The following is a 27,225-nucleotide window of genomic DNA, read 5'->3' on the forward strand; positions in this document are numbered from 1 at the left end:
GCAACCCACCCATACCCTTACATTTACCCCTTACCTAACACTACGGGCAATTTAGCATGGCCAAATCACCTGACCCGCACATCTTTGGACTGTGGGAGGAAACCGGAGCACCCGGAGGAAACCCACGCAGACACAGGGAGAACGTGCAAACTCCACACAGTCAGTCGCCTGAGTCGGGAATTGAACCCGGGTCTCAGGCGCTGTGAGGCAGCAGTGCTAACTGCTGTGCCACCGTGCCGCCCACTGTGCCACCGTGCCAGGTTCTTGCAATACAATCTACATCTTTGATACAGTAGATCATATTCTGACGACATGAAACTTTGTCAAACTCATAATTTTTTAAAAAATTCTCTTGAAATGTTTCCATTTTTGCACAATTTTAAACCTTGAATATCATACAATATAGTTTATTTAATTTTTCATATTGGTGAACTAAGTTAAAACAAGAAACATAATTCTCTTGGGCAGCATATCTCTTATTAGATTATGTAAAGTTGACACATTTAGTGTTCATTACTGCAACTCCAGTTCTACAAGAATGGTTTCCCCTCTGTTGCTTCTCAAGGAACAACAACAGAAATGTGTGCCACGTTTAAGTGTAAACATCAAGGAGACTAGAGGCACAGATTTGTAATCTAAAGGATACAAAGGGAAGCTGCTCGCATTTCTGGTTCAAACTGTTATTTCTACTTTACACAAACATTAACTGTGTGTGTGTGTGTGTGTGTGTGTGTGTGTGTGTGTGTGTGTGTGTGTGTGTGTGTGTGTATATATATATATATATATATATATCACAGCTCTTTTTTTTTATATTGATTAGATTAGACTTACAGTGTGGAAACAGGCCCTTCGGCCCAACAAGTCCACACCGACCCGCCGAAGCGCAACCCACCCATACCCCTACATTTACCCCTTACCTAACACTACGGGCAATTTAGCTTGGCCAATTCACCTGACCCGCACATCTTTGGACTGTGGGAGGAAACCGGAGCACCCGGAGGAAACCCACGCAGACACGGGGAGAACGTGCAAACTCCACACAGTCAGTCGCCTGAGTCGGGAATTGAACCCGGGTCTACAGGCGCTGTGAGGCAGCAGTGCTAACCACTGTGCCACCGTGCCGCCCTTGAATTTGAGGGAACTACAATCAACTCTATAAATGTTTCCATATAAAGGCTATGTTTGCACATGGGAGTTAAATAATACTCTGCAATTACAACACCACAGCGAAATAAATTGCTGATGTCCTTATAATATGCTTGATGTTCGTCAAATACATACCTCAAAAGGAGATTTCACTGAAATAGACATGATTTCAGCTTAATCTCTCAGGCAATGATGGGGCAATGCATAAATGGTGCAGTTTCTCCCACTTTCCTAGAGTGTCAGCATTTGGTAAGGTTTTAGATATGATCACTTATTCATTAAAAACTCCTGATGTGAATAAAGCAACAGGTTAAATTACATTCTCTAGGCTACATGTTAATGGGTGTTTCCTTGTTGAACCACATGCTGATCTCTGTTGAGATCATAAGTTTAAATTGTGCAGTTTTGCACACTCTCTATCAGGATGTTCATCTGTTAAGAGACTTCAGGAAAGTGTAAAATGTATAAGGAAATGTGGATGTACAAAGGATGCCCTTGTACACCAGTCAGATGCAGTAAGCAAATAGGAAGGCAGATTTATATAGGTCTTTATCGCAAAAGGATGAGTGTTCAGATTTGGGGATGCCTTACTACATTGATACAGGGCTTTGGAGAAATCATACCTGGAGTACTGCATGCAGTGTTGGTCTCCCTATCCAAGAAAGTATATACCTGCCAGAGAGACTGCAGTAAAAATTCACCATACCGTTACTGGGGCTGGTAGGACTGTCCTATTTGGAGAGAATGATTCAACAGGGCCTATATACACTGAGATTTAGAAGGATGAGAATGGATCTGATTAAAACATATGAAACTGTAATTGAGGAGACACTAGATGCAGGGAAGACATGTTCCCACATTTCAGAGTCTAGAACCATATAATGTAGACTTAGGAAATGGGTAGACCATTTAAGACAGATCAATAAAAACTTTATTCACTCAAAAAAGGTAATCAATCTGTGGATTTCTCTTTACCACAGAAAGCTTAAAAATAAGAATATAATCGAGATAGACACACTTCTATATTTTCAAAGCATCAAGGGGTATATGTAGAAAACAAGAATATGACATCATGACTGATGAACAGCCACAATCCTAATGAATAGTACAGCAGGCTGAAGGGGCTGAATTCTGGATTAGTAGTGCTGGGAGAGCACAGCAGTTCAGGCAGCATCCAAAGTGCAGCGAAATTGATGTTTCGGGCAAAAGCCCTTCATCAGGAAACATGGTTTACTCCTGCACCTAGCTTCTACGTATCAAGAACAACTGAGACCTTGGATTTATACAAGACATCGAAAGAAAATAACTGGTTTTCATTTAGGAAATGAACATGGAGGGGAAGCATGAACCTAATGCTTATAATGCAGAATAACAGATGCAAGGAGGGTATTTTATTCAATTGTAGGTTAAAAAAAACAATTAGGCCAAGCATAAGTGCAAATATTAGAAATTTTACTCCCCCAAAATAAGCAATTTTACACTTGTTAATTGCTTCAAAAGAGAGATCTGTAATTCCATAGTGAAATAAAAAGCTGATTAATACATTTTCATTGTCAGTTGAAGACAAACTTTGACTAAAACATCAGAAAAATGTATTTTTTTCTTTGGAGAGGGCGCCTGAATGGACAGGCAAGACCTAACTGTAATGATGTAACCCAAAGACTGCACTCTCCTCGAGTAGCATTTTCTCAGTTCTACACTGAAGCAGCAGCCAAAGGTGCATCTGTTCAAGACGTGGAGAGAGACTTGAACTCTCAGTTTCCTAATCCAGAAGGGGAGAGAGCTACTAATGAGCAAAGCAGATATTCAATTGACAAAACAAAAAAAATTATAAAAAAGCAATGGTACAAAATGGCACTGCAGAAAAAGGATCATGCAATGTGAACAAATGCTCCATGGAATAATGGTTGCGGAGAGAAAGCAGCAGGTTACAAGAGAATGGTAAAGTTGTGGGAACGAGTAAATAGCTGGTATCAAAGAGTACATTAATTAAACTTTGAGAAAATTATACTGGATCACTGGATAGATTACAAGTGGTCTATAGGACTGGTAATAATAGACAAAATAGCTTTTCTCAATACACATGACAGAGTTGGGACACTGAAGCATGTCCTTTTCATAAATAAGTTTATACAAAATATAGTCCATACTATCTACTTCAAAGACAATACCTGTCCTGCTTACCTGCTGTGCGTAGCCTCGAAACATTGGATTAATCAACTTAATGCCATGGGCAAGGCTTGTAGGAACGACATAGCTAGGACTGCACGAGAAAGAAATATTATTAATTGCAATGACAGCAATACCAGTCAGTCAATCTTATTAGTGACAATTAAGTCTCTTCCAACACTGTACATTTACTTTGATCTCAGAGGAACCTTTATTATCTGGCATTTGATTATTGATTATCTGGCAAGGTCCTGATGCTTGGCTAAACTATGTTATCCGGCATTGGATTACCCAGACTTTGATTAACTGAATGAAATAATCCCCGCCCATGTCCTTCGGATAATTGTGGTTTCTCTGTACATAATTAAGTGCAGTGCATAAAGAAACATAGTGGCCATGTAATTCTAAATTCTGTAGACTATTAGAATATATATCAACACTTACCAAAGGAAACACACTATTTCCATTGGGTTGAATATTTTCCACAGCACTAAAATTCTACAAGCCAACAAAAACACTTGCAAGGAAAATAAACAACTCAGTCACCACATTTTGAGCTTCTATTTATTAGAAGGGTCAACTGCAGAAAACTGAACACTTGCCTTTGGTCATTCTAGCCCAGGGATTGCACTAAGTTAGGATGGGTACAGCACAAGTCTAAATAAAATGCCACTACGCTGTTCTTACAATGGGTAATTGCAGAAAAAATGCACAGTTTAATTACAGAAATTCTCACACAGACAATTTCCCTGAACAGTGTTGGCTCAGCTCTAATTAAAACTGGGTTATGAACATGTGCTGGAGAATGTGTCAACTGAAGCTGGATGGAATATCATTAAGTGCATTTAACTATGCAATGTTGCCAGTCAAAATAAATTTTCTTTTTTAGACTTAACTATAAATTGTTTTTATAGCCTGAATTTAAAGAAGAACTTCACTATCATACAGAAAAAAAACGAACACACCAAGGGAATGCTTGTATCACTTAGGTTAGAAATTGATTATGCAAATTGGCAGAATTTTACAGTAGTAGTTTGTACAATATCCAAAACACTCGAGCATATTGCATTATTCCAACATATTCTGAAATTCTCCACAAGACTTGAAAAAATAGATTGGTCGGAATGAGTGTTGGCAAGTAACCTTTTTTGCTCAGCACGCATCCACTAGTTGTCAAAACCACCAGGTGAAATCTGCTCAACTGACTAATTGCTTGTGCAATCTAAACAGGAACAATTCCTTTTTTCAGAACTGTATCCTCATGCATACGAAGAGTGACAGAGTGATTTAAAATATTAAACAGTCTCCATTCATTCTGATGACATTTAAGTTGCAAAAGCCATGCGACAGCACAAAAACACATTGAATTCAACCAGCAACATTTGCTTACTTTTCTAATCTTACAGCAATACTTCAGCATTGCCACCTCTGTATGAATATGAATTTATCTTTATTATGGTACAGTACAAACCGTTTTTTGTGCCAAAGCTCGGAGATAAGTTTCTGGTAGCTTTTACAAAGAGCAGGTTTTTTGTCTGTACGAACCAAACCTACACACTCCAAGAAGAACTGGGTGAGTGGTGGACTGCAACAGAAAAGCGATTACACTTTAGAAATTGATGGAGGATAACTGACTTAAAATCACACTAAGTGTCATCATTTCAGTTCAGAATACTGATTAAAGACAACCAGCTTTAAAATTTTCAGAAGATTCAGATGCCAAAATGAGTTATTAATATAGCAAATTGCAGTTTAAATGCAAAAAAAAGCCTAAAACTAAGTTACAAATCTTTATCGCAAAAGTTTATGTGTAGCATTTTCACTACACATCCAGTCAGTTGATGAATAAGATGAAACCGTGCAGGAGGGTGAACAGGCTAGACTCTCCTGCCTGAATTTGCAGCTAAAGATGGTCTCAGGATTCATTTAGCACAGGCACAAATATAGTACAGGCATGAACGAGGAAACAAAATTTTCCATCAACTTCTTTTAAACTTATGTTCATAAATACTATTTTCTATAAAAGTGACAGTCTTGTATTGTTTGATTGTTTTTAGTTGCATATTAGAATATGATGCACTGCCTGAAAAGGTGGCAAAAACAGATTCAATTGCAGAATTATATTGAAAGGGAAAATGAGTGGACTAACGAAAAAGAACTCGCACAGATCTGAAGGTTGGAATGGTCTCCTCCAGAGCTGTATTGTTTTGTGTGACATGACTCTTATGGAAGACCCAAACTCAAAAATATTGTTGCACTCAGGAAACCAATGGGAAAGGAAATGCATTTCCCATCATCAGACCCATCTCCCAGTCTCAGGAACTAACATTGGTTCTGGATGAAACTTCTGTCAGAAATAGGTCATACATTGGTTCATTTTTCCAGGAAATTTAACATGAACAAGCTAGACTGAGTAAACAATTTGCCTACCAGTTGGACAAAGCCTGTAGAGCAGCATTCATGTAGCAAGAGTTTCCGATGTTCTTCATGCCAGTGAGCCCTAGCAGATACATTTGAGGAGAGAAAGTGAATTAAATGAACTCCCAGAAGTCAATTTTGGGGGTGCCAAGACAAAACATTTTTAGACAAATTGGGTGCATCTTCATACTGAAACCTTTCTATTGAGGCCAAAAATTAATTTATAACAACAAGTATCTACTTTAACAATTATTTTTGCTTCGCAGGCATTCTCTACAACCTACATTCCTTTTACCTCTTGGTTTCAGTTCATCCTCCTCAGATTCTGATTCTCCCTCATCTGCAACAGCAATGGGAACTGTTTTGAATGGATAGCTGCCAGGCGATAAGCCAGAGCCCTTATGAAAAACAAAATTGTGCCTAGTTACTACAATGCCCTCGGACAGAAATATTAAACCCCCAAGTACTAGTTAGCATTATTGTTTAACAGGTATATTTATACTACTGACAGACTGAATACCAAGACCACAGCTATGATGTCCAGCTACCTTGAAATTCCTGACTGAAACTGCACTGAGAAAGTTAAATACCTCAAGTAATGAAATTTACTATGTGAAAATAAAATCTGATACTTCAAAATAGCAGCACTAGTCTCACCACTATTACTTAAACAGTCATCCAAACCCTATGCAATACCTGCTCTGTTGATCTGCTTGACAATGCTGGGCTTGGTGCAATGGATCGCTGTTCCAGGAAAACTTCCTTCTCACAAGCATAACACCATACTCGGAATGTAGTCAGGTTCACGGTCAAGTTATGCTTCTTAGCCTGCAGCAGGAAAAGCAAAAATTGGTGTGCCTGACAAAGTAACGCAAGTGATGGAATCTCAGAAGGGGGAAAGATGTCTCAAGTTTGTTTGAAAATAATATTTTACAAAAGCACCAAAACAGTCTGCATTCCCTCAACACATTTGACAGTGTTATTTTAATGAAGTCGAACAGATGCTTCTGGCTCCCAATGTATGCCTCCAACCCAAAGTGCAGAGACTTGTAAGGTCATTTGTTTCTCCCCTCCATATACTAATACTTTTAGTTTAGTTTAAACAAAACCACAATTCAATATAAAGAATTTCTACATTGCATATTTTTGCCCCCAAACCCTTAAGATGTCAGCATTCTTTCATACCATATAACAACAATTGTCAAAAAGACAGCTTGGTGATCTCTTGAAAAACAGACAGCATTTTGAATGTATACTCTAAAAATTGGCAGTGAGATTTTCTATCTTTGCTCTTTTTATTCTTTTAAATTCACTTATTGCAGCTCATTTTTAGCTAGATTTTTAGTTTTATATCCTCTTTATAGATTCTTTTTATCCCAAGTTTCCACTCTCTTTTTGAATCATTGAAGTCTGAGTGCTAATTGTGAGAAGCATAGAGCAGACAAAACAAGAATGGCATTAATCATAGACAACAGGGCAGAGATTCTAAATTCTATTTAAGAATTAATTATTGAATATGATGATTGGAATGCTAACAGCCATATCGAAGTTTAAAAACCATATTTAAACTTCACTGAAAAGAATTCTTACGACACCTTTGTATTCAAAGCTCATTACTTCTAATAACTTAAGTTAGCAACAGTCATTACAGAAGTTCAAATCTCAGGATGCAATGAACTTTGATCAAGACACTGAAGATAGCACGCGGTTACTGAAAAGTAAGTTGGAAAGTAAAATAAACATCAACAAGTATGGCAAGACAGCTAACACCACAGCTGCTTCCAGTCAAATCCAGTTCCAAGGCTATCTAACACTTAGTTTATCAGTAACACTGGGATCAAATGTTGAACGTTTTTGGCAAGGTTACAAGAATGGAGAAGAAACCTGTGAATATGGGGAGAGAAGGGAAAATGATTTTTCCACTTACTCCTAGCAATAAAGACATTCTCCTTTGGAACAAGACATCCATGTGGTCATATTTTATGGAGATGTCTACAGTGTAATCTATCTCCTGCTTTCGTACTAGAGAAACAGTGGAAGAAGGCAATTTTTTCCTTTCTCTTCATTAAGATCATAATTACCTGTGAATGTGATGTGCTGTGGTCAACATATGACTCCCCACATCCTATGTAGGAGCAGCCACTCTGTTATTGAAGAAAAAATAAAGAAATAAATACAAGTAACACATTAACTTTTGGAAGCACAACTAAAATGGCACAAAAAGAAATGATCCGAAAATGAAAAATAATGCATTAATAAAATGTCTAAAATCAGAGTTACACTTACTTTGATCTCCGAGTAAGTGTTATTTTCCTCAATAACCAATTTATATTTTAATATTTCAGAATAAGAATTATTTACACAATCCCCAATGTTATTTTCCCAAATTCATTATATGCATTGAACTATTAAGTTGGGAGAATAACCAGTTCACACATTTCTACCATCATTCTTCCTGGAACAGTCAGAGACATACATTCCTAAGCATCTTTTAGGGTTTCAAACTGGTCTCCTGAATATATGCATCATTGTTGGGATCAGTACATTGATCTTTTTTCTCCAAGGAGAGAAAAAAATCTGAATATATATTTATCCACCATTACACACAAAACAGATTTCCAAATGCTTGAAACACGGGCCTTTCACAAGAAGCCAACCTTCCTGGCCTTAGACCAATGCAGTATAAACTTCAGCATATGAATGCACAACATATGTTTACATAAAAATGTGAAGGACGAAACCAGAGTACAATGGGACCTTGATCAGAGGACCCATGGCAGAGGAGGGGCAGATGGAGTTTAACTTAGATAAATGTGAGGTGTTGCACTTTACTAAGGCAAGGTCAGGACTTGTACAGTTAATGGTAGGGTCCTCCCATTTATCTCTCAGCCTACCTTCCAGCATCCATCCACACCCCCCACCACAACACCCTACCCCCACTTCCATTTATCTCTCAGCACTCCCTCAGCCCACAAGCTTCATTCCTGATGAAGGGCGTACGCCCAAAATGTCAATTCTCCTGATCCTCGGATGCTTCCTGACCTGCTATGCTTTTCCAGCATCGCAATCTTGACTCTGATCTCCAGCATCTGCAGTTGTCACTTCCTCCCTGGATAATGTTGTTGAACAGAGACATGGAGTGCAGGTGCACAGTCCCTCACATGTGGAGACACAGGTAGACAGGGTGGTGAAGGTGGTGCTTGGCAAACTTGTCTTTATGCATCAGAGCATTGAGTCTGGAGTTGGCATGTCATATTGTGGCAATATTTAACATTGGTGAGGCCACTTTTAGAATACTGTGCTCAACTCTGGTCTCCCTGCTATAGGAAAGATGTTGTTAAAACTGAAGGGGTTCAGAAAAGATTTATAAACATGTTGCTGGGATTTGAGGGTTTGAGTTAGGGTGGGGGTCGCTGAATAACCTGGGGCTTCTTTCCTGGAGTGTCATTGGCTAAGGGGTGACTTTAGAGATTTGTTAAAATCAGGTGGTGAATAGCCAAGGTCTTCATACTGGGTTAGGCAAGTCCAAAACCAGAGGGCATAGGTCTAAGGTGAAAGGGGAAAAGACATTTAAGGGCCCTAAGGGACACCTTTTTCAAGCAGAGGGTGGCATGGACATGAAACAAACTGCCAGAGGAAGTGGATATAGTTACAACATTTAAAAGGCATTTGATTGGTGCAAGAATAGGAAGGGTTTAGAGAGATAGGGGCTATTGCAAGGAAATGGGACTAGATCTTTTAGGATATCCAGTCAGCAGACAAGATGGACCACAGGGTAAATGGAGAACAACTATAGAAGCCCAAAGTGGAGGTGGATTTAGATATTCTAAATGAGCAACAGAAAGTTAGTATGTGGATTTAATATGCAATCAAGATTAATGGAATGATATCTGCATAAAAAAAGAGAAATTGAACATAAATGCAAGAACTTAAGAACTAGAAGCAGAAGTATACCATCTGGCCCTTCGAGTCTGCTCCGCCATTCAATAAGATCATGGCTAATCCTTTCGTGACCTCAACTCCACTTACCCGCCCTCTCACGGTAATCCTTAATCCCTTTACTGTTCAAAAAATTATCTCAGCTTTAAAAACATTTACTGAGGAAGCCTCAACTACTTCACTGAGCAGGGAATTCCACAGATTCACAACCCTCTGGCTGAAGAAGTTCCTCCTCAATTCAATCCTAAATCTGCTTCCCCCCAATTTTGAGGCTGTGCCCTCTTGCCCTAGTTTCACCTGCCAGTGGAAACATCCTCTCTACCCCCTTCATAAATTTATATGTTTCAATAAGATCCCCCCCATTCTTCTAAATTCCAATGAAGATAATTCCAATCTACTCAGCCTCTCCTCACAAGCCAAATCCCTCAACTCCAGAATGAACCTAGTGAACCTCCTCTGCACCACCTCTCGTGCAAGAGCATTGTTTCTCAAGTAAGGAGACCAAAACTGCACGCAGTATTCCAGGTGTGGCTGCACCAGCACCATGTACAGCTGTAACATAACCTCCCTGCTTTTAAGCTCAATTCCTTTCGCAATGAAGGACAAAATTCCATTCGTAATGATGTTATGCTTCAGTTATACAGGGCCATACCGTAATGCTACGTGCAACCTTGGCCTCCTTATTTAGGAAAGGACATAAATTTATTGAAGATAGTTCAGAAGGGGTTTATTAGATTGAAGTTATGAAGTCTTATGAAATTAGGTTGGCCAGGCTGGGTTCATTTCCACTTGAGCTTTGAGGAGTGATTTGGTTGAATCTTGATTAAAAAAATCCTGAATGGTCTCGACAAGCTGAATATGGAAAAGATGTTTTCTCTTGTGGGCCAGTCCAGAATAGTGGAAACGCTTTTTAAAAAAAAAGTCACTCTTTCAGGACAGATGTAGAGAACTCCCCCTCCCCCCCAAAAAAAATTAAGGGTTGGAGGCGAAAGCGGAATTTAAAAAAACAGATCAACCGTGATCTTACTGAAAGCTTGAAAGCCCATACGATCTACTCCTGTTAAATGCTTGATCGCCACTAAAATTCTGCATGAAAGTATTTCCTATGAAAACATCAAGGACTTACAAGCTAATAATTCCAAAGTTTCTACTTCAAGCTCTGGCAAAAAAAAAGAACATGTATCCCATTTAGGAACAAACAGCAACCCCTATATTTATGCAAGGGCACAATGTCTGAACAAAGGCTGCAGTTAACTAGGGACAAAAACATTGCAGACTAAAAAGACGACAATGTTTAAAAAATATATTAAGGTACTTCTGCAAGCACAGAAGTAATGGTTACAATAGAAACTACTTCTTACCTGAAGGCAAGCCCACAGATTTGGTCCACCAACACCACATGACTGACATGTACCCTGAAAAACAAAATAACAATTAACTGTAAAGACTGTACAAGCTATGAACATAATTAAGAAGAAATGCTGGGACAGCAAAGACAGTGAAGTCTAATACTGAGTGCGCATTCTATGTCCCACACTCGGAGCAGCTCGAATCATCCCTGATGACTGAGGCCTTAAGGACATATCTGCCATACAGGGTTTGTGGCATGCGGTGAGAACACCAAAAAAAAACAGAAAAACCAATTAGCTCTCGCACACACCCATCTATTTATCCACTCATGCCTCTGTCCATTACATTATTGGCAGCAATGATCACTACATAGGATTTTAACTTCACAACAACTATTTTCACTTTTAGGACATCTATAATTTTGTTATGTGGTTCTATCACTCTAAATGAGATGGATTCAGAAAAGAACCAGCAGCTCAAAACTACAAATACTTCCAAATGGTATGGGTCATCAACAGTAGAATTTCACTCCACCACAATCTGTAAACTTAAGGTCTGGAATATCCCCCACTCCACCATAATCAACTCCAATTAGAGTCATAGAGGCATACAGCATGGAAACAGACCCTTCGGTCCAACTCGTCCATGCTGACCAGATATCCTAACCTCATCATGTCCCATTTGCCCAGCACTTGGCCCATATCACTTTCCAATTCGCATACCCATCCAGATGCCTTTTAAATGTTGTATTTGTACCAGCCTCCACCACTTCATCTGGCAGCTCATTCCGTATACTCACTACCCTCTGCATGAAAAAGCTGCCTCTCCGGTCCCTTTTAAATCTTTTCTCTCTCACCTTAAACCAATGGCCTCTAGTTCAGGACTCCCCCACCCCAGGGAAAAGGCCTTATTTACCCTATCCATGCCCCTCATGACTTTATAAACCTCTAAAAGGTCACCCCTCAGCCTCCGACATTCCAGTGAAAACAGCCCCAGTTTATTCAGCTTCTCCCTATAGCTCAAACCTATCCTTGTAGAGGAGGAGAAAGTGAGGACTGCAAATGCTGGAGATCAGAGTCAAGAGTGTGGTGCTGGAAAAGCACAGCAGGTTCGGCAGGAGAATCGAAGCTTTGAGCATAAGCCCTTCATCAGGAGTCAAAATCCTTGTAACTCTTTTCTGAACACTTTCAAACTTCACAACACTCTTCTGATATGAAAGAGACAAAAACTGCACCCAATATTCCAAAAGTAGGCGAACCAATCTCCTGCATAACCGCAATGAGACCTCCTAACTGCTATACTCAGTGCTCTAACTAATAAAGGAAATCATACCAAATACCTACTTCGCTATCCTATCTACCTGTGACTCCACTTTCAAGGAACTATGAACCTGCACTCCAAGATCTCTTTGTTCAGCAACACTCCCCAGGACCTTACCGTTAAGTGTATAAGCCCTGCTTTGATTTGTTCTACAAAGAACACAAGGTTCTTCTTATGCCTGGAAGAAGAACCAGGCATAATTAAAGATGAGGTGCCAATGTATTGAGGTTACTTCTCAGGGCTACATGCATATTAAAAAGCAGAGGCAGCATGTTTAACAGAACTAAGAAATCCCACAATAAACAGATCAAAGCAAAGCTGTGCTACCCTAATACATCCAGTTGCAAATAATGGTGGAGAATTAAAAAAATTGCGAGAGATCTAGGAATCAGTCTGTGCCTGTAAAACCTGGGCTGATAAGTGGACAATTACATTTGGGCCACACAAATGCCCATGTCCATCAAGTCAGTCTAACCACTTTCAGCTTTACAGCCTTCTGGACTCAATTCAAACCGAACAATTTTAGATCATAATTTCTAATCCCACTTTGTTCGGCTTTTCTTTGTTGTTTTGGTCTTCTCCTCATTTCACTTACATTTCCTTGACTTTGTTTTCAGATAGCAACAATTCAGGACATAGCAATTCCACCTCCTCTAGACTTTTGTTTTTTTTTACTCATCCCATCATCACTTGCTGGCCTCGCATGATGAAACTTTTGGTCATTTCATCTCGCCTGCGCTTTGACTCTATCACAGCTCTCTAGTTCTCCACCCCTCAATCCCAAAACCTAAATCATCTTTAATACAGTAAAATCATAAAATCCCATGCCACTGACTAGAACTTTACAGGACAAGATACAGAAACATAGGCCAAAAACGCACATTAGTATCTCTCTTATTACCACCAAAGTCTGTCTGCTACATGCAAGGCACTGTTCAGAAGGTTAATAAAATTCTCTCCACTTCATGAAATTCAATGTATTGCAATGGTATGGCACGTAGCATTACAAAGCATTATGAAGTTGGTATCACTGACAGCAACATTCAGAAATTGCATGTTAATAATTGTGATTCTAGTCATTTCATTATTTTGACAGCATAATGATCTCAACCTAAAGACTGCAGGGGGACACTTATAAACATTAACATGTGGCCATCTTGGGGAATTTTCAGATGCCTGTCTTCTATCCTCCTGTCAGATGCAGAAAGGATAGTATTCTCAGCAATGTCCTCCAGATGTATGTCTGCACCTGAATTTAGTTAAATGGCTCCCTACTGAGACCAGGGGGCCAAGTATTGATAGAAAAGAATTGCCGTTTTAAAATAAGCTTAAAATTCTTTTAACTCCTGAACATGATTAAGATTGCTATGTTTGTCAGTATGCCAGAATTTTCTTACCTAGGGCTCTCTGCAATTTAAAATCTTAGATTACATGTCTTAACCTCCTTCACCACTGATTAAATAATGCAAGAATTTTATTTCATTCAGCTTATTGTACAGATAGGAAATAATCAATAGCTAAGGCCTCCTGGATAGGTTAAACTCTGTTAGATGCTTGAGAAATCACCTCTCCCTCTTATTTAAAACCCTTCTGGGTGGATTGTAACAAATGTTTAGTTTTTTTAAGAATGCAGCTACTACACTTCAGTTAAAACTTAGTTCATTAGAAAACTGAAGGAGCCAATTATCAAGTTTTTCCTTAGTGAAGGAAAGAAGAACTTTATCATTAACAAAAAACAACAAAGTGACACCATTCTTGCTCACAGGTAAGGTGTTCAAAAGGGATAGTTAAGAGTAGTAAAGGTCACTCAGTTAAAAATTCCCTAGAGGCTTTGTAGTGTTACATTCTTAAACGAAAACCACAGTTCTTTAATGCGGACTTGTATGCTCAGCAATGGTATAATCTATGTTGGAGCTCTTGGTGAACAGGTTTCCCAATTTGCTTTTTGACCAGGGTCTGTATTCTGATAACAATGTCAGAAACGAGCAGGGGGAAAGAGAGAAATCTAGCTTTTGTTGTCACAAATCTATTTCTCCTCTTCTGATCTAACACAGGTGGCACAATGGTTAGCACTGCTGCCTCATAGCGCCAGAGACCAGAGTTCAATTCCCGCCTCATGCGGGACTGTGTGGAATTTGCACGTTCTCCCAGCGTCTGCCCGGGTTTCCTCCGGGTGCTCTGGTTTCCTCCCACAGTCCAAAAATGCGCAGGTTAGGTGAATTGGCGATGCTAAATTGCCCGTAGTGTTAAGTGAAGGGGTAAATGTAGGAGAATGGGTCTGTGTGGATTGCACTTTGGCGGGTCGGTGTGGACTTGTTGGGCCGAAGGGCCTATATCCACACTAAGTAATCTAATCTAAAAGCTGCTCAAATATTGTTCTGTGGGTATTCTGAAGGCTAGCTTCACTGTCTTTTCAAGCTGGCTATCTGACAAAGTCCCCCTCCCAACACAATAAAACCAAAGTCCCCCTTGTCGTCAACTACCACCCCCACCAGTCTCCGCATCCAATATGTCACCCAAAAACACTTCTACCAACTCCAACTAGATCCCACCACTAAGAACACCTTCCCCTGCCCAACCCTTTCTGCCTTCCACAAGGACCATTCCCCTCGACAGTCCTTGGCTTGCACCACTCTACCCACCGAATCCCCAGGTAATTTCGCCTGCAACTGGAAAAAATACAAAACCAGCTGATACACCACCTCCCTCACCTCCATCCAGGGTCCCAAACAATCCTTCCAGGTGACGCAGAAGTTCACCTGCCTCTCTTCCAATCTATTTTACTGCATCAGTTGCTCCCAATGTGGTCTTCCCTACATCAGGGAGACAAATATAAACTTAGGGAACAGTTTGCCGAGCATCACAGCCAGGCCCGCAGGGGCCCACCAGACCTCCCAGTCACCACCCATTTCAATTCCCCTAACCACACCCTTTCCAACATGACCATCCTTGGCCTCCTCCTCTGCCACAATGAACTATACTACATATTGGAGGAACACTTCATTTTCTGCTTGAGCAGCCTACAGCCCAGAGGACTCAACATCGAGTTCTCCAATTTCAAATAACTTCCCTCTCCATCCCCGGACTCCCGTCACAGCTCCTCTCCCTCCCTTCCACCAGCCAGATTCATTTCTCCCATTGACCAACCAGGTCATACCCATTACTTGTCTCCATCTATCTCCACTTCATCACTCCGCCCCTGTCACCCCCTTTATGTAGCTCCCCCCACACCCACCCTCAGTACTGATGAAGAGTTACATCCAAAATGTTGACTTCTCCACCTCCTGATGCTGCCTGGCTTGCTGTGTTCTTCTAGCCTTCTGCTTATCTATAACTGACAGGTGAGCCTTTTGTCTCTCAATGTGCAAAATTATGATACACTTGAATTAAACAGGAGATGGGAATTTCTTGGCACTGACACAGCTGACTGGTTTTGATGCCTTTAGTTAAATGGTCATGTCAGTGTACAGAGGGATTCCTGATTTACAAAGATCTGACATATGAATATTCAAACTTACGCACATGGTCCTATACATGGTTGTAAAATTAAAGACCTGACAAATAAACTTTGCCCTTACTCATGAGCAGCTGCTTTCCGTTGTCCTACAGTGTTCTGACTTGCATACAAATCGACTTATGAATGGACTCCAAAACAGAACCCATTCACAACCCAGGGATTGCTTGCAGAGAGTTATGTTTATTCCATTTCAGTTTCACAAAGCTTGCCTCAGTTTGGATCACTGCAATAATTTTTCTTTTTTAACAATTATCTTAGCCCATGCAAGGTACGATTTAAACCATCTGATTGATTAAAACAGATTTTTGAGTTTTAACACTGTTGTTACACTTGGAATGACAGGATGCAAGTTTATGTACACAACTCTCCACTCACCAAGCTCCCAGGTCAGTTACTCTACTCTGGGCAGCAATGAATAACAGGAATCCAAAAGGGAAAGATACTCAGACTTCGCTTACACTATCTTATTATTGCTACAAAAGCAGAAATCACTTCAGATCAACATTAAAGCCAGTGAAATTTCACACCTAACAACTAGTTTCAAAACAGCACAGGATAAGATCTGAAGTAGGTTGGATAGAACACTTTGGTCAGTGATGTTGTGGGCAATAAAGAATAGATAAACCAAACAGATAGGGAACACCATGGTTTCAGACTAGACATTTTCTTTCACTCTTTAGTTTGGTTTTGCTAGATACCATTCACCCATTTCAGGTCAATGGCTAATTACAGAATTGTACAGAACTTACAGACACAAGCACATCTATCTGAATAATGTGCCTATACTGACGCTCTAACTACATACAAGCCTCCTCCCACTTCAGTTAGCTCTTCCTACTCTTATTTTCTTTTGTGTCAATACTATCTGTATTACCCATTTAATATTGCTGCAAGTTCTACATGTCCCCCTAATCTGCATAAAGTCCTCAATTCTTCACTGGAACACTGATAGGTTTCTAGTGATAGTCCATTATAAATTCATGCAGTTACTTCACGTTTACCTTTGAAGCCCTCCATGAAATACAAGAACAGTTTTAAAAATTGACGGAATATGCCTGTACACCTAATTGCACCTTTCGCAATCTATCACCATTCTGCTTTTGTTTTTGTAACCAAAACAGATAATTTTACATTTATCCACATTATACTTCAACCATCATGCATGCGTCCACATCACAACTTTGCATCCTCTTCAGTTCACCCTCCCATTACAAACAGCATTAATTTTGCACTGAGATGTTTCTCACACTTAAGCTCAAAGTTAGAAGCCTGGATTGCATCTATTCAGTGATTTTCCACAGTTATTTTATGAAAGTCAAATTCAAAAGGGAGGCAATGAGGATTACACATCAGCAGATCGGCTTTACAAATTGTTTTTTTTACTGCAACAACACTGCTCATTTATCAAAGAGGATACAAAACTGGACATCTAGTTGACTTAGCTGTGGAATGTGATGTAAACCAAAAGCATCAGCAGTTTGAAAATTTGTTTGTTCAGTCATAAAGACAAGATAATGGCTTACAATGTGAAATATTTTTAAAAACTTATACATTTTGGTTACTAGCAGATGGGGAAGAGAAACATGGTCCGTGTTGCTGCAGGAGCAATTTCTGCTGATTGCATGATCTTACATGACAAGTATTTATTACAGATTCACAAAACTCAAGATTCAGTCTTGACAAATTCTCAATGGGGTACTGTAACTTGATAAAGTAGTACTTATTTTTAGCAATCACCAACAAACAGCTGATTTGTAAAACACCAGATCTTAAGTTTCAAAAGTATCCAGTCCTTTGGACCTGTATTACTGGGCACAGGTGAACTGCAGTGAGTCAATTGGCCAAGTAGCAGAATGAACCAGAATCAGTGCTTGTTATTCAATCACCTCCTCAGCTGCCTGCAAAAAAAATTGTGCAACTTTAAATGAAGCTGTTGCGAATTGAAATGAAGGTGTGCTTTATCTATTTCTCACTTGCCACCATTTTAGCAGCTCCCTATTAGGAATAAATAAATTTTAGATGATCTCCTTGTGTAAACAGTTACATCATTTTTTTAAAGAATGAGATTAATTATGCAATTCCTAAACCAGGGCCCTTCATTTAAATTCTGAAATAGAATATTTGTGCATTACTGACTCATTTGAATGGCTCCTGTCAGGTGAACTATCTGAAATTTGCTGCTGGTAGACATGCCCTTTTACAGTGAAATACAAACAGTCAAAATCTGCTTAAAGTTAGATGTCATCTGTTTCAGATTAACAAGCTAGCAATTTGAGAAGATTTGTAGCTCAGGTTGATGATAAATATGTAAGTTAGCTCACTGAACTTGAAAGTTTGTTTTCAGACTTATCACCACCACACTAGGTAACATCAGTATGTCTCCAATGAAGTGCTGGTGGTATGTCCCACCTCTCTATTTATAGATCTTGGTTTCTTATGGTGCGTGATATCATTTCTGGTTTTTTTCAAAGGATCTAAATCTACCTACGCTCCCATGTGTTTATTGATGGAGCTCATGTGTCTTTTTCCACCTGTCTTAGGATGAGTGTGTTGTCCACATAAGACTAACAAGCTAGCAATAGAACATGTAAGCAAAAAAAAGAATTTGAATAAAATTATCTTGGACATAATAAGTATCCATTTTCCAGGAGACCCCAGTGATCTGAACTGAGGGCTCAGCTTTTCACGACCTATATAAGTGTGTAATACAAACAGACACAACGTAATCACATTCTAATATACTAGATATGTTAACATTCACAATAAGTTATGCAGGTGCCAATCGGTAGTAGTAAAAAGACAACAAATGAGTAAACCATGGCCAATGGAACGCAATCTGGGGGAAGGGCATGGTTACTCATTCCAAATCAGAGGGATAATCTTCACACAGAGGCTGAGTTGTGCAGATAAAGAGATTTAAAAGCATTTGTTCACAATCAGAAAATGATAGTGCATATATACAAAAAAAGTAATCAAAGAGAAAATTAGATGAAATTGTGGATTCGTTCATCACGCTTTGCTAGGTGACATCAGCACATCTTTGATAAGGTGTTGGTGGTCTGTCCCACCTGGTATTTGTGTGTCTGTTGGTACTTCCAGTTCTGTACGAGTGGTTTGTATACAAGGTCCAGTTCAATACATATATTGAGTGAGTTCCGGTTGGAGTGCCAGTTTTCAAGGAATTCTCTGACTTGTATCTTGTGCTGGGATGGCTACATCGTCCCAGTTGAATTTGTGTCCTTTGCTGTCTGCGTGGTTGGAAATGAGAGTGTGCTGGTCATGTCTAGCAGTGGCGAGCTGATACTCATGTACTCGTATGGAACATTAAAGATCTATGTTAAATCACCAAAGCAGTTAAACAAATATGAGAAAGTAAATACATATGCAAGACAAATTATTTGGAGGACATCAGATCAAGACAGCTTAACCTTCAAATTAGAGCTGGACCATTTTACAGCAAAACCAAGTAGTATATTTACACTCAGATTGATAAAATTCAGGATACACTTCCACAAAAAGGTGTGGGTACTCGGAAAACTTCAATACTTTCTTTTATTAGTCAAGGGTAGCAATGGATAAGGAACAAAGGTCATAAATCAGTTAAAAATCAGACATTTTTTGATTGCATACCATGTAGGGTCATTGTATGTTCCCGCTCCTGCGCATCCACAACCTGTCACCATCTCAACTATTCTGGTTCATTTTATCCTTCGCCTCATTCAGCACTTTAGCAAAAACATATCTTCCTCCTTGTGAAAGATCACAAGCTTCAACAATTTCAATACCTCCATTCTAGCCTGAAGATCTGGAGTTTCCAGTCATCTTGGCATTTCAATTCCTGAAGAAGGGCTTATGCCCAAAACGTTGAATCTCCTGTTCCTTGGATGCTGCCTGACCTGCTGCGCTTTTCCAGCAACACCTTTTCAGCTCTGATCTCCAGCATCTGCAGACCTCACTTTCTCCATTTCAATTCCCTACTCTGTTCACACTAACCTTTATGTCTTTGGCCTGCAGTGTTCCAATGAAGTCTAGCAACTGAACTTTTCAGGCTTCTGGGCTCAACTCAAATTTTAGATCATAAACATGCAACCTCATTTTCTTTGGTTTTTTCCTCTTATATTGCCTTGATATTGTCAGCAATTCAGAACTTGGCAGCCCCAGCTGCTGTAGACATCTTTTGATTTTTTTTCTACTCATCCCATCACCACTTGGTGGCCTTGCACCATGAAACTTTGTCATTTCATCTCTCCGGGCCTCTGACCCTATCGCATCTCTCTAGTTCTCCATCCCACAGTCCCAAAACATTTCTAACTTTTTCCTCGTTCAAATGAAAAAAGGTCACAGACCTGAAACATTAACAAACTTAATCATTCAACACAGGTTGCTTGACTTGTCAAGTCTTTTCTGCTCTTACTTCAACTAACCAAGGTCTGGAATATTTTGACTTTGTCATTCCCTCCACACTTAAGACATCACTTATCCCACCAATATGTCCATTAACAGAACTTTGACAGTGCAATTCATCTTATATTGCCTGCATTTCTCACATTTGTAGACCCCACATGAATTTGTTAATGATATGCCAGAGGATTTTGTTAATTTTGTAAAAATGGCATGCATACAACACATGGGACAAAATACCAAGGACACCAACTTAATGAATAATAACTACAATTTGAATTATTTAAATAGAAATGTGAATATCATTGGTGCTCTGGGGATCAAATTTGCTAATTTATGTATTCCTTACTCTCTGCATTTCTATTTAACTCCTGTTGTTCAGTGTATGGTGACTTGGAGAGTTTTAGACCAGATAGATTAGTTCAAAGTATTATCCACAAGATAGCAATTCCATAGACAGGAATGAAACTTGATGGCCCACCTAGCATCGACAATGGCAAAGACCGCCTGGTTGACATTTGTGGGCTTGTTCCAAAATTAGGACAGCTGCCACATAAATAAGTTCAGCAAAAATCTTGTCTTATACAGCACATTCCAAATCCATGATTCCTACTGTTTAGATGTGCAAGGGCAGCAGATACGTGGAAACACCACTCCCTGCCAAGCCACACACCATTCTGACTTGGAAATCTATCACAGCTCCCTCAGTGTCACTAGGCCAAAATCCTGGAAATCCATCCATAATATGCACTGTGTGCTTACCAACTTAACATGGACTAGAGGGGCTCTGGCAGCAGCTGGCCGCCAGTTTCTCCAGGGCACTAAGGATTGGGCAATGAAATGTTGGCCTAGCCAGTGACGTCCATTGACCATGAACAACTTAAAAAGGAAAAGCAGCACTTGCTAGATTCTGCAGTGATGTGTCAGCCAAAAAACGCACTTGTCGTCTGGAGTGGAGCTTAAATTCAGTCTTCTGAGACAGAATAAAAGTATTGTACTAAGCCAAAAATGAGACAAGGCAGGAACATCATTAATGACTAAACTATCTGTACAATTATTGCTAACACAGCAGAGCCAGTATTATTTCTGACTGGCAAGAACTATAAAATGCTTCAAAAGCATTTTAGACTGTCTATACTGTACTTCATGTTATTTACCCATTCAATAGCAACACTCCTTTTACCTTTGATTTCTGTAACAGCTCCTCTTTAGTGATTTCTCCTACTGAATCCAGGTGAGGGCAGATATCTGTAGTATTAGACATCTTCCCAAACTTCAGCACTGTAATAAAAATTGCAATTATTAAGATCAAAACACACTGTCCCATTATTGCTATTAGGCACTGAAGTAAGTTATCTATCTCCAAATTCAACAAAAGCAAAATAGCGTGGATATTGGAGACATTAAATAAAAACATTATGCTCGAGAAAGCCAACAGGTTTGACAAATTTAGTGGAGAGAAACAGTTAACATTTCATATCCAATTGTTCCAAATGGCTCACAGCAGAACTGAAACATTAATTCTGTTTCTCTCTCCAGATTCTGCCAGACCTACCAAAATTCTCCAGCATATTTTGCCTTTAACTTCAGCTAGGTTATTCAAAATACTACTGTTCTTAATACTATACAAAAGAGTTAGACAAAATGTTAAGAATTAATTGGGGTAAATATAGGGGAATGGGTCTGAGTGGGTTACTCTTCGGAGAGTCGGTGTAGACTTCTTGGACTGAAGCGTCTGTTTCCACACTGCAGGGAATCTAATCTAATACAAAGTACATCTTGATTAGTTATAGAATCATACAGCACAGAAACAGGCCCTTTGGTCTAACTCATCCACAGGTCCCTTTTAAATCTTTGTCCCCTTACTTTAAATTATGTCCTCTAGTTTTGAACTCCCCTACCCTAAGGAAAGTCACCTTAACTATGCCCCTCATTTTATAAACCCCGATAACGGTCACTTCCCAACCTCCTACACTTCAGCAAAAATAAAAGTCCAGCAGTAACATCCTTAACCCAGAAAAATGTCCGGTTAGTCCTGTTAGAGTCTCTAATTTCCAAGATTCAGTGCAACTATTGTGACACCAACTCTATATTTTGATGTCTTTCAAAAACCAAGAGATTGCAATTTGCAATGATATTGCCATTTAATTGTAATTAGATCGAAAATATTTCCATCTTAAGGATAGTAACATCTGCAACCACAAAGTACAACATTAGACAGCAAGAATGCTGCATACCAATAACTGGAACAAGGTGAAACAGGCACTTAACTTAGGAGGTTCTGAAGAAGGGTCACTGGACCAGAAACATTAACGGTGATTTCTCTCCACTGATGCTGCCAGACCTACTGAACTTTTCTACCAATTTCTATTTTTGTTTCTGCTTTCCAACACCCGCAGTTCTTTCAGTTTTTATTTTATCTTATAACCTTTGCTTCAAAATACAGCACCTCTAGCAGAGTTGCATTACATCATGATTAGAAAGGTAGCTTCTTTTCTCCATTCACTCACCCGACCCAATCTTTGACGGGATTACAATTCTTTGTTCAAATCGCAGTTCAGTTGACTTAAGTGTGAACCTTGATACTGAGCAATCCCAATTACTTAATCTTTGTGAAATTACAAGCAAACTCAGAAGTCACAATAACTACATAATAGAACTTTTAAAAAAAAATTAATTCATGGGATAATGGGCACTGGTGAGATTAGCATCTCTAGCTCAACTCCAATTTGTCTTGAAAAGGTTTTCTTTTCCTCATTCACAGAATGAAGGTATCGACGGCTAAGTCAGCATTTATTGCCCATCCCTAATTGCCCAGAAAGTCAACCACATTGCTGTGGGTCTGGAGTCACATGCAGGCCAGAAGCTGTGAGGATGGCGATTTCAGAACAGTACAGGCCCTTTGGCCCATGATGCGGTGCCAAGCATTTATCTTAATCTAAGATCAACCCAACCTTTACACCCTTCAATTTACTGCTATTAGGTGCTTTCCCAGCAGTCGCTTAAATGTCCCTCATGTCTCCGACTCTACTACCACTACTGCCAGTGCATTCCACACACCCACTACTCTCTGCATAAAGAACCTACCTCTGACAACTCCCCAAAACCTTCCTCCAATCACCTTCCTTCCCTGAAGGACATTAGTGAACATGAAGGTGGTCTTAAATCAATGCAATGTGATGTGATGCAGGCACACCTACATGGTAACATTTGCTATCAGTTACCAGGTCAGTCGGGCATTGATCAAGTGAACAGCAATGTCATTAGTGGTGTTAAACATATTGAATGTCATTGACTCTGCACTCATCTAGACAAGTGGAAATTATTTCATCAGTCTTGACTTGTGACTTTCAGATGGTGGACAGGCACTAGGGAAACATATGTGGAGTTAATTGCTGATTTCCCAGCCCTTAGTCTGCTCTTATAGTCACAGTATCTATATGGCCAGTCAATTCAGTTTCCGGTTAATGACAGCCTCAGAATCTTGGTAGCATTGAATTCAGTGATGCTAATGCCATTGAACATCAAGGAGGAAATGGTTAGATATTATCTGCTCGAGATTAGCCATCGTCTGGGACTTAAACAGCAATGAATATCATTTATTACTCCAAGACTGGATGTTGCCCAAGTACTGCAACAAAACATACAGGCTTGAAGGAGTAACTTACTACATTTGCAAGAATCTGTACAGTGTTACGACATGGGGTAAACCCCTCTGCTAATTTAAACCCAACACACAGAGAAACTCAACTTGCGCAATAATCTGTTAAATTTTCAAGGCAAAGAACTACCCCAGAGTTCACTATTTAAAGTAAAAGTTAAAGAATAAAGTTGTTAAGTCCAAAAAAGAAAATTAGACAACTCCTTTCTCAAACCTATTTTTCACCTGCCACTCTACAATACTGACCCAATAAATGCCTTCTTAAGTTGACAGCAAATCACTATTAAACAGTTGTCATCTTCAGTAGATTTCTCTAGGTCTTCTGCTGCACAACTTTTATGAACAGGTACCTTTCAGAGCGCTATTTGGCTAACAGTCTATACTTGGTGTTCTTCGTTAAAAGTCACACCACCAAGTTATAGTCCAACAGGTTTATTTGGAAGCACTTGCTTTTGCAGCACTGCTCCTTCATCAGGTCATTGTGGAGTATAAGAGTATACTTGTGGAGTATGCTTGGTGTTTTTGGCAGTTCTCCCCCTAACCTGTTTAAAATATTTGGTTTTATACCCCAAAACATCAGATCATTTCACCGGATTGATGTAATCAAAACATTAAATTCAAATTTGATTGGATTTTGGTCTCTGGGGCATAAGTTAAACTGACTGGCCGAATTTGAGTTTGTTGTTGCACCATGGCAACACATTACCAGCTATTTGCATCAACCAAATATTACATTTTTAAATTGTTAAACACGGTGCTTTCAGTCGTTGCCAGGTCCCCCTCTCTCTCAAAAGGTACAGTACACACCTGCTCCTTCATCACAACTGAAAACAAAAGTGCTGGAAATCACAGTAGGTCAATTCACATCAGCTCTAAGAAATGTCACCTAGATTCAAACCTTTAGATACAAGCTATTTCAGTATGTGAAGACATTACACAACCCATCAGCAAATATCCTCACTTCTTGATGGAGGGAAGCTCATGATGAAGTGGTTGAAAATTATTTAGTCTGGAACACAATTAATGCTAAACCTGAAATAATTCTCTTCAAGCTAAATAAAAGTTAAAACCTCACAAACCATGATTAGGCTGCCAGTGGGCGCAGGGAGGGATCTATAGTTCTGTCTGTGAAAACAGATAGAGAATGCTGCTCAGACTCTCAGGTGGGGCAAGGGAATGAGAACTGCACAGTAATAATTAAAGTACCTGACAGACATTCCTGGAGTCCAACCCATATCTATTCACTGTCAGCAGCTTCTCCAACCCATCATCAAAACTGCTATACTGATAGCACTCAACCAGCTGTGCATTTTAGTTTTAATATCAAACAAGTAAAACACTAGAAAATAATATGCAGCTCAGGTCACACTGGTGGAAGGTGCAAAACAAAAGTCAATGTCAGATGATCTGACAAAACTGTCACTTTTGTTTCTCTTGCCAAAAATACTGCTTGAGCTGCTTATTTCTAGCATTTCCTATTGGTTTCTGATTTCCCGCAGTCAGTGTACGTCGCCTTTGATACTTCAGACTTCCCTCAACAAAACACCGGAACAATCAGATGAAAACAGATTTAAAGTGGGCAATGACTAATGGGACTGAGGGAAGAGGCGCACACACAAACATTCCTCCACCCACCCTCCCCCCCCTCCCCCTCCCCCTCAATCCCCCAACTCTCAACTGCAATCCCATCCAACCTACAAACTCATTCCACAAACTCCTCCCTTAGTCTCAAACCACATCTGCCCCAGACCCAAACGAACAAGCCCCCCCGCCCCAAAAGGGACATCTCCCCTCCCATCCAAAAATCATCCCCCTCCCCGTCGCCCCCAAGACTTAACGCACCGCCTCATTCACTAACCCATTGCCCCTCTCTCCATGCTCTAACCCTCCTCCCCCATTTCCCAACTCTCTCCCTCATTCCCTAACCCACCCCCTCCTCAGACAGATTGGGCTAACACGGGCTGTGCCCCTCGACTCATCCAAAGGCGACACAGAAGCGCCGCTGCGTCCATTTGCAGCGAGTTTCAAAACCAACAGCCAGCTGATTGTTTCGAAACGGATGGGAAAGCGGGACGTACCTGCACCCTCCACCGTCCCGGCGAGGCACCGCTTCTTTCCCCCCGCCTCCGACGGTACTCCCTGCCCTGAGCCTCCCGAAATATTTTCCTTCAACGAAGAACCAACCGCACCTCCTCCATCTTGGGCAGCTCCGGCGGTGCACTCTGGGGATTGTAGTTCCCAACGGGTAACCCGGATGGAGGGTTCCGCCCCGCAGCAAAGCGAGGTGCCGCTAAACCTTCTGGAAGATGTAGTTCCCTCCGACGCTCCCGCCAGGTTACCCGGATGACGAGCGGTTGCTGTGACGTTTTTGAGACACGCCCCGCAGGGCGATCGGGGTACTGCGCGTGTGCCATCTCACTCCGCCCAGGAACGCCCCAGCTGTGCGGGAACTGGCCATTCAGCCCGAAAGGTTTATCCTAGCAAAAAACCTTATTTTCATGAAAACAAAATCCTGTTCTGAAGTGGCGTAACAGAACTTGAAACGTAACTCTTCTTTCCCTCTACAGATGCTGCCAGACTTGCTATTTTTGTCAAGAACTTTGTGTTTTTCATTATTTCACACTCTTATTTTTTCCAGCATGTGAATGCCATGGCATTCTGAAATAGGCATTGATTATCCATCTCTGATTATGCTTGCTCTGCTTGTCTACTTGGATTCCAGTATCTGCATTTTATTTTGTTTTCTTTGAATGGTTTGTAGGGCTATTTTCAGCAATATCTTCACCTAGAATTTTTGGACTCTGACACCACAATTTTATAATGTTTTGAGGCCGAAACATTATACAATTTCAAGAAGGAGTTGGACATAGGATTTGGGGCAAAAAGGATCAAAGGTATGGGGTAAAGTGAGAACAGATTATTGAGTTGGATGATCAGTCACGATTATAATGATTGGCAGAGTAGGTCTAAGGGGCCAAAAGACCTACCACTGCATATATATCCTTCGTAACTTAGCATTGGTGATAGTGTATCTACACAATGCAACTCAAATGGTACCAGTGGACACTGCCTTAATACATATCAGTTTCTAGTGCTTGGTCTCACTTCCCATTTCGCTTCTAAAGTATTTCCTTCAAATGCAGAAAATAGGGTACTCCCATTTAAAATAGCCTTTGTGATCTATCTGAATTTGTCCACTTGCATTTGTGACATGTACCATTAGTGAAACCAGCCAGCAGTGTAAAGGCTATGTGCATGTTTAAAAAAATCTGAAGGAATTTTAAACAATTGCAAACCACAACAT

General features: G+C 40.1%; 1 protein-coding gene across 3 annotated transcripts in view; it reads right to left on the minus strand.

The window, feature by feature from the left end:
* The window catches only part of usp20 (ubiquitin specific peptidase 20), a 67,489-nt gene extending 41,360 nt beyond the window's left edge, over positions 1-26,129 (minus strand). For all 3 annotated transcript variants that reach the window (XR_009645826.1, XR_009645825.1, XM_060841550.1), the window contains exons 1-9: positions 26,000-26,129; positions 21,444-21,541; positions 11,034-11,087; positions 7,815-7,877; positions 6,430-6,561; positions 6,029-6,131; positions 5,746-5,815; positions 4,787-4,900; positions 3,331-3,409 (exon numbers count right to left, since the gene is read on the minus strand). Coding sequence is in view for 1 of the 3 variants with exons in the window: in XM_060841550.1 (XP_060697533.1) it covers positions 3,331-3,409; positions 4,787-4,900; positions 5,746-5,815; positions 6,029-6,131; positions 6,430-6,561; positions 7,815-7,877; positions 11,034-11,087; positions 21,444-21,524 (696 nt within the window). In the remaining 2 variants the exon portion in view is untranslated. The remainder of the gene's footprint in view (positions 1-3,330; positions 3,410-4,786; positions 4,901-5,745; positions 5,816-6,028; positions 6,132-6,429; positions 6,562-7,814; positions 7,878-11,033; positions 11,088-21,443; positions 21,542-25,999) is intronic.
* Between the last annotated feature and the right edge of the window lie 1,096 nt (positions 26,130-27,225).

Source organism: Hemiscyllium ocellatum, chromosome 21 (genome assembly GCF_020745735.1).
Source record: "Hemiscyllium ocellatum isolate sHemOce1 chromosome 21, sHemOce1.pat.X.cur, whole genome shotgun sequence".
NCBI lineage: Eukaryota > Metazoa > Chordata > Chondrichthyes > Orectolobiformes > Hemiscylliidae > Hemiscyllium > Hemiscyllium ocellatum.